At 46.4% G+C, this 8529-nt stretch overlaps 1 protein-coding gene across 4 annotated transcripts; it reads right to left on the bottom strand.

Annotated features, from left to right (window-relative positions):
* Window positions 1-820: 820 nt before the first annotated feature.
* Window positions 821-8529, bottom strand: KCNJ8 (potassium inwardly rectifying channel subfamily J member 8). 4 transcript variants are annotated; one of them, XM_037389883.1, is made up of 3 exons: window positions 8075-8359; window positions 7381-7819; window positions 821-3670 (listed from the first exon to the last, which is right to left on the bottom strand). In XM_037389883.1, exons 2-3 carry the CDS (start codon window positions 7743-7745, stop codon window positions 2770-2772), a joined length of 1266 nt encoding a protein of 421 aa, XP_037245780.1. In that variant the 5' UTR covers window positions 7746-7819; window positions 8075-8359; the 3' UTR covers window positions 821-2769. The 4 variants fall into 4 exon arrangements, with proteins under 4 accessions (XP_037245780.1, XP_037245783.1, XP_037245781.1 ...); XM_037389886.1 differs by lacking the exon at window positions 8075-8359 and adding an exon at window positions 8504-8529 and having other exon boundaries at window positions 2770-3670; XM_037389884.1 differs by having other exon boundaries at window positions 2770-3670; window positions 7381-7814.

Below are 8529 nucleotides of genomic sequence, written 5' to 3'. Positions count from 1 at the left end.
TTCTAATTTTTTAACTTATTACCAATGTGAGAGATGGATGGTTAAATGCCAGCATGAACTGTCAGCAATATTTGGTAGAAAACTCAGCTGTCATTCTTAATGTGGCAGGTACTTTAAACACAGAAAACTTCAAATTTAAAAAAAGCCCCTTTCATCTGATAAAGTTGCCAGGGAGAATAAATAATTAAACATACTGAACTATGGTGCTGACACCTTAGCCCCTCTCAGCAGGCATGATGCTGCAAAGCTGGGTCTGAAACCCATCCTTCGATGAGGAGCACGGTTCCCAGCCCCAAAAGCTCTCTGCCACTCACCAAGGCTAGCCGGGTGGCTTTACCCGGGCTGCTTCTGCCACCAGCCTCTTCCAGGACTGCGAAACCTGCTCAAGAAAGGGGCTTTGCACTAAGGGGTTTTCTGCAAGGAGCAGGAGCACAGCACATATGAACATGACATTCATGACACCAAGGGTCTGCCTTGTGTATCCATTCAGCATCCTTGCATATAACCAAGATGTCTTAGTGTTATCTCAAAATACCAATATCCTTCTAAATGGTCTTACAGGAAAGAGAGTACCTTGGCTGTAAAGCAGAGAGAGGGATGAAGGCAAAATATAAACTGGAAGGAAGAATGTACTTAAGGAGAAAATGAGAAAATGGTTGTGGGTAAAAAGAATCTCAGCTGAAATACTGAGAGAGTATTGACAGAATACAAAATTATTACTCAAGAGGACTGGCATACAAGAAGGACTAAGAGTATAGAGGAATGAATGGAGAATACAAAAGGAAAAAGGGAAAGAAACAGGGAAAAATCAGAGATGAAATCATTATTGTCAATTTTTATTTTGTAGAAAATACTTTTGTACAGCATCTGACTTATCCATATATCAAACAGACAGCCACAGAGAAATTCACAGCCCTGGAAACAGAGGCCAGAGACAAACTGTATATGCTTCTCTCTGACTCTTCTTGGAAGCTACAGATGTTCATTGTTTGGACACACAATAGACAGATTAATATCTCCAGATGTTCACCATCCATCCTTCCAGAACAGTAATGGTCAGGCCAGGGAATGAGTGCTTTTAGTAGAAACTGTTTCTGTTACTGCTTCAGATGAAGTATTTTGTCAGTGTTTATGTTCTGGAGAGCACCTGCTCCAAAGGTAGAGAGCCTACGCTACAGAGCAATGCCACCACCCAGCACTGCACAAAGCCTGCACACCATCCATGTAAGTGCTGAAGGCCTGACTTCCAAGGAGAACGAGGATCCAGCATTGCTTTTGACTATTTTACCTGATAGGAATAAACGAATTTTTAAAATCGCAGAAGTATTTAAGTGGTTGAGTGGCTCAGAGAGTCAGTACAAGGACAGGACTTCTCTTGAGCCACAGACATACTAAGACAACTTCTGCAAGAAATTTGAACAGAAATTTCTCCATTATTAGACTTCTTATTCACAGAGGGAAAAAGCATGCATCAATTTAGCATTACCAAATGTGACCACCAAATTAGTTGTCATTAATTTATTCTTGTAGAAAAGCTTGTGATGACATTTTTGGGAAGGCTGTAGGTAACAAATGCCCATTTTAACTTGAAGAGAAAAGCTTCTTACCACCAATTCTCAATGCCATACTATATAAAAACAAAGGCGAGGCACTGCTGAAAAATAGTAATTCAGCAGCAGGACCCAAGTCCCCCTGAAAATTATTCAGATAGTTTTGAAAATACTATCTTTAGTATTATTGGCATGGTTCCCTCTCATTCTCATTCATGAATTCCCACTGGCAAAAAGTAACCTTCTGCTGAAGCCATTGGCCTTAGTCCTATGAAAAGTACCATAAGTGAGGGAAGCGCACTTGTTGCCTTCAGTGTATGAACCTGTAAGACAAAAAACCCACGGGATTTGGTCTTCCACCGATAGGAAGAGGATAGTAAAGAGGTGTGTGCTTTTTCTACCTTGAATAATTTCAGTGAAATGGATGCCCAGGTGGCAGCCAGGAGGGCTTGAGCTTCTCGGCTTGGGCTACAGCTGCATGGCAGATGCGTGCTGTCCTGCCGCAGAGTACCTCGCCCTGAGAAGAGCAGTGCTCTGCAAGAGGCCGTGCTGTTCCACTGGCTTTTCTGCTGCTGGTGCTCAGAGCAACACTAGTTTTCCTACAGGATGGTCAGGCCACTTCAGCTGACCTGAATCTGCTCTCAAAATGCCTTTGCCTTAAACCAATGGAAAGAAAAGGTCTGGAAAAGTGAAGGTAAAATACTGGCTCTTCTGCAGTGAAATTGTTGAGGAATTTAGCTACTCCTTTCAAGAGAACAAGGAATTCATCCCAAAAAGATTGATATCCAAATATCCCGCGCAAAATCTGTGGGATCTGTTGTATGCAGCAGTTTTGAAAATGCACTCACTTCTGCCTGCAGGTGGGTAACCCCTGAATTTTGTGACAGCCAGCAGAAGATAAGAAAGAGAGCCTTGATAGGAACAATACAATTAAAAAAAATCAGCATGCCATTAAAACAAGTATAAATACACATTATATTACATGAGTGAACGGTGTTTTCTTTAGTGTACGTGACATTTCTTATTAATTCATACACTAAGTGCTAAAGTGTTTCCTAATGCCATTAGGTGGTGCTTTCAGTAAGCAGTAGAATAAATAGTTCTTGCACGGTTCTTTCCTGTGTCATCTTCTCATGTTCTTAAGTAAGAGAAAATTTAAACAAAACACCACGGGTGCCTCCTCCTTCTGAAGCCCACCAACCTTGCACAAAGCCATGTATCATGTTTCTGAGGCACTCTGGCTCCCCTCAGGCGTGATGAACTGCACTTTGGGCACGATGAGGGAGGGATTGGTTCTTCGCATGGAGTTGCTCCTCCGAATGGAGTTGTTTCTCCTCATGGAGTTGCGTTTCCTCAGGGAGTTTTGGTGGGACAGCTCGCTCTTCTGCAGGGTCTGGATGAGAATAGACGGCTTCTCATCTAGCTCTCGAGCGCTGCAACGCGGCGCTGCCACTTTGACAGTGTTGCCAAATTTGGAGTAGTCGACTGCGTACACGCCTTCCTCTTCCGTGACAATGGGCACAAAGCGGTGACCCCACAGGATCTCCTCTGCTATGTAGGAGGTTCTTGCCTGTGTCGTGATGCCAGTGGTTTCTACGACTCCTTCAAGTATCACGATGAGCTCCAGGTCCTGGAGCGCCAGGTCAGTAGCGGAGATATCGTAAAGAGGACTCCGCTTGTCTATGACATGACAAATGATTAAGGGAGCCACAAGGAAAATATTGTTGCTTTCAATGGGGTTATCTACAGGGATATCTACTTGGTGAATGGGTATGACTTCTCCTTCGGGGGTTGTAGTCTTCCTCACAACCTGGATTCTCACCGAGGCACTAATGATCATGCTCTTCCTCAGGTCTCCCACTCGAAACATGAAGCAAAGTTTGCCATTTCGAACTGCAATGACCGCCTGCCGGCTGAAAATCAAGGTCTCAGCCCGCCGGTGAGCTTGTGCAGTTTTCATGAATATGCAGCCCAGCATGACAGCATTGATGATCAGACCCACAATGTTCTGCAGGATCAAGACGGTAATGGCCAAGGGACACTCTTCTGTCATCATCCTGCCCCCAAAACCAATGGTCACCTGAACTTCAATGGAGAAGAGGAAAGCGGAGGTGAAAGACCTGGAGAAGAAGATTGCACAAAGTTAACCCCAAGGACATCGAACACAATGTGAAGCTATTAACATATACTTTCTAGAAACAAACTTAAGGACTTATTTGTACAGTCCTGGTACACTTAAGCCTTGTGTTAACACCAGCAAAAGCATTGCATGTTTGGTGACCCTGGTTTTGTACAGTCGTTGCAATATCTGATGGTGACAGGGAAGACCTCAGAGCCTGAGCTCCTAAAAGACCATCTGTAACACTAGGTGACCCTGGGAAGCTCACTAGATCCTCTGTTCAGGAACACATGCTGCCCACTCTGTTAGTCAATAGTGCTGTAACACCTGGGCTTTCCACCTTCTTCATCCCATGAAGCTCTTGGTGGAGAGTGGTGGTTTTGGCTATAGTGAGCAACCAGCTGGCACACTTGAGATTCTTCCACCAGCCTGTGCAGGGAAAGGAAACAGGGAAAATTGCAGCATTTTACTCATACTGCCTGAGTCATGACCTCCTTTAGCGGAAAGGGAACACTCCCAGATTCGTGACACTTCCCAAACCCCCATGTCCCCTGTGCACATCCTGGCTGGAGGACAACGCTGTGACCCAGGGTTTGGGTTTAGCTTACTGATGCGTGAGCTAACTGGAAAATTTCAACACAGAAGTGGGTTGTAGAAGTGTGGGTTAAGTTAAACGTCCCTGAAATGTTATAGTGCTGGACATCAGAGGATGCTGTGCACAAACTCTCCAAAGTACGCTATTTATAGCAGTCCACAGTGCCATACCCCTTGCATATACCAGGGTCTTTAATTTCCTTTGATACATTCTTCACCAAAGTCTCTTACGTCTAAAGCCAGTACCTTGGGGTTTGTCTGGTAGATTTGCAGCACATTGGGTGTCATGAACTAATATCACAGTCACTCTTTTAACACAGTGCAATCCACCAACATTGAAGCATCGCGATACTCAACGTGGCTTTACTTATGGAAAATATTTTCTGCCCATAAAGATGGTTCTAAACCATTCATTTGGTTTAGTTTGCTTTTCAATTAATCTCCTTTTAAATAATTGTTTTCTTTTTTTCCCCTAACCGTATTTTCAGTGAAACTGGGGTCATGAGGAGACATTAAAATAGCATAGGCAATATCAACAATAATTTTTTACTAGAATGAGAAAATTAATCTTTCAGAAAATCAGCCAGTCTCTTCAGAGATCTCTTTGAAAGAACTTTGTTTTTCTTTTGCCTTTTCTATTTTTTTAATCTTTGGCAGATTCCCTTGTATTAAGTGCTTTATTTTTGCATTTCACTCTGAAAAAATCAGGGACAAAGAAGTTAATTAATAGAATCCATGGAAAGATTTCTTATGTTTGTGAATATTTAGTTACATGCAGAATGAAGCTTAATTCAACTTAAAGCTCTATGGAATAAATATTCTGATTTCCCTTAACAGTACTCCTTAAAAAAAAAAACAAAAAAGAGAATTCACCTTCTTACAGTGGAAGTAACTGAAGCAGCAAGTTTTTACAGCATTTTGATCATGTGAAGAGGGAGCCAGGAACTCCAAATCACACTATTCCCAGGTCCTTCCCCTTAGAGCTGCGTAAGAGTTTCCCTCTCTGGATAATGTTTGCTTTCTGCAGCAAAGAGCTGTGAGACTTAGGAATTTCTGTAGTACTTTGAAAAATTAAAGTGCTGTGCAAGCTCTAGGCACTGGTTAAAATTTCCAAAACCTGGTTTCCTGTAATACTGTAATAGCACCTACCCAAGAAAGCTCTCCTGAAATATCTGTGAGCCTAAATTCCAGGAAAGAAGGTTAAAAATTCTTTATCATTATTTGGGGAATTGCAATATTAAATATATTTTACATCCAACAACTCACCATTCTTAAAAATGTCAGCAATCATATTACTATTTCATGACTTTGTCCAACGTGGTAGCAAGATTTAATGGGATGAAGTATTTCACTATTAAGGGAAAAGATTTTCCATGGCTTGGACATGGACACTTGAGCAGCTGTTGGCTGAAGCATCTCAGGTACTTGCACGAGGGAGTGATGTGTGTTCTTTGTCATGAGCTAAACCAGAAAGTTGCTTTGATTCATTTGCTCTGTGCTCTTCCACACTCCTTCAGGCTGTCCTCGCAGCAGAGGTGAGGAGCCATCCTGGAAGAGCTGCCGGCGTGGGGCTGCCACAGCTGGGGCTATGGGGAGGGAGCGAAGGGCAGAGCCGTGGCTGTGGTTCCGCCTCGTCCCAGTGGCACGAAGCCCTCAGTGACCAGCTCAGTCTCTGCGGGGTAGCCCAGAAACCCCATGGGGAGCCCCCTGGGGTGGGCCAAGCCAAGGGGGCCACCAGTCAAACAAAGGGATGCTGCCCTGGCTGCCCCTGAAATGTTGGCAGGGTGTAGCTCCACTAATTCCGGTTGGACAAACCCCACAAATCCCAGAAATGCTGGAGGTGACACCCCAGTGGGTGCAAGCTGGGTCATGACGTCTCATTTCAGGGCGATCGCTTGTGGCCAGTTATTGGAAACAAAATAACAGCAACCTTCTGCCCCAGCCCCCCCAGCCTAATGAGGTTAGCTTGGAAAAATCCCCATTTACTTTAGCCCAGACAATCCTCATTTAGCAAAAACGTGTCAAAACAAAGGGAGAATGAAACCTCTGCTCCCTCATGAGCCAGACACAATGTTCCATCAAACCTGGTGAGATGTCTCAAAGCTATGTGCAGGAGAAAGGAGGAAAGGGAAATGGATACTGTGATGTCTCAGCGGACCCTGCAGCTCCACTCTGCGCCCCCCTCGCCCCCTGCCCCAGTCCCTCACAGCGCTGCAGTGGGTAAAGGCAGTTGATCTGGGGTGGTCTGGTGGTACCAAATCAGGATTTTTCTGCTTAAAAACCTAGTGCTATAAAAAGGTATTTTACTGTTGAGATGGCAAAGCAATCTTACTGCTTACCCCACTCTCAGTTAACAAACACTCTTCTGTTCCATGTATGTGTATGTCAGTTTATCAGTGCCTTAAAAATTGTCGTGGCTTTGGGGATGGAGAGTGAAATATTTTAACAGGTGACTTTAATCTAGTAGTCCCTTAAGCTTTCACTGTCTGACACATCATGCACACTGTGAAAACTGTTCTTCTGTCAATCTGCTGGCGTATGGCTTCATGAAGGTGTTTTGAAGCACCCCCTATTTAGCTGTCTCACGAGAGTCATCTTGACAGACATCTAGTTTTGCCCTAAGCAGCACTCTTCTTGGTAGCCCTGCCTGACACGCATGGCCGATGCCCTGCCTGATGCCCATGGCCGATGCCCTGCCTCCTAGGCACCGCTCCTGGGGCGGCCACCTTTCGCTGGTGGTGGCGAGTGGCTCGCACCACGCTGAGGATGCTCCCACTGCCGTAGACAGTTACAATACATATAACACATACCCACGCTTGTAGCAGGCTCTTATCTCGACAGGCAAGGTATGTTACCCACAGAGTGTGGAGACACATGAAAAGCAGCAGGTCTCCCTCTTTCAGATCCTGTAAGGAATCAAAGAAATCTACAGTACAGTATTTTCCAAGCCCAGAAGGCCTGCTGAATTTACGTAATCTAGAGGAAAACACTGCACTTTTCAACTGTCTCAACCAAACACAAAGGTTCACGTAAATCAAAAGCTGCATTTTAGGCATCGGCAGCAAAACAGGCAGCTCTGTTCCCCACCCTTCCATCATCCCACCGACCGTACTTTACCTGACACATGTCACACATGGTGTCCACTTTGTGCTGTTGGTAGTGCTTTCTGTGCTTGGGTCCATGTCACCGTGGGCAAAAGCCACCAGCCACCACATCATGGCAAAGAGCAGCCAGCTGCACAGGAAGGACATAGTAAAGATGACCAGTGTGTGACGCCACTTCAGGTCCACCAAGGTGGTGAAAATGTCTTGCAGGAATCGCCCCTGCTCACGGATGTTCTTGTGTGCCAGGTTGCATGCCCCATTCTTGGCGATGAAGCGGGCTTTGCGTGGCCGGTCTCGGATGCGTGGCTTGCGCAGGTTCTCGGCAGCGATTCGTGCCAACACATACTCTTCAGGGATGATACTCTTCCGAGCCAACATCTTCCTGCCACCATAGTCCACTCAGCAAGAGGCGAAATGTGGGGTGCTCCTGTCTCCACAGGACTCACTCTATCCTGCAAAAAGAGAGAACCTGGTCAGATTTGTCACCTACGCGCTAGAGATAGGCACCCCCGACCAATAACCATGTCATTCAATGTCGCTGTATGACTACTTATTCTGCAGTGCCCTCCCTCTTTCAGACCATCATTTTTATACGAGCAACTGGTATCAGCTTGTGACAGAAACAGCAGGTGCTATTTCAACGCTCCTTGCAGGAAGGGAGGCTGCAGAACCCTCTTGCAAACTTGGTGTAAAGAAACGTGACGTACAACAGGTCAGTTCCTCAGGCTGTTTCTCCAGGAGGCAGCAGTGCCCAGGCGGGTACCGCAACGCGGAGCGCTAAGTTATTCGCATCCTTCAGGACCTGCAGCATCAGATGCCTCTGGCTGGGACCCGGGCTAGTCCGTGGAGAGGCCGGGGGGGCTCATTGCTCAGGGCTGCGGCCCCGCGGTGCGGGCGGGCGCCCCGCAGCGAGCCCCGTGCAGTGCCGCGCAGCATCGCACGGAGGAGCCGGGCGGGGGCCGGGGCTCCGCGGCGCAGGCGGCCGCGCTCCCCCGTGGCGGCTCCCCTCCCTTCCTCCCCTCCCCTCCCTCCCCTCCCTCCCGCCTTCCCTCCTGCCTTCCTTCCCGGGGTTAGGCGGGGAAACCCTCCCTTTATTCCCAAACTTTGTCCCCAAACGGGTGACAGAACAAACCTACGGAAAGCCCGCTTCCCCGCAGCTCCC

This window comes from Falco rusticolus, chromosome 5 (genome assembly GCF_015220075.1).
Source record: "Falco rusticolus isolate bFalRus1 chromosome 5, bFalRus1.pri, whole genome shotgun sequence".
Classification (NCBI taxonomy): domain Eukaryota; kingdom Metazoa; phylum Chordata; class Aves; order Falconiformes; family Falconidae; genus Falco; species Falco rusticolus.
This window is presented reverse-complemented; position numbering and strand designations above follow the sequence as displayed.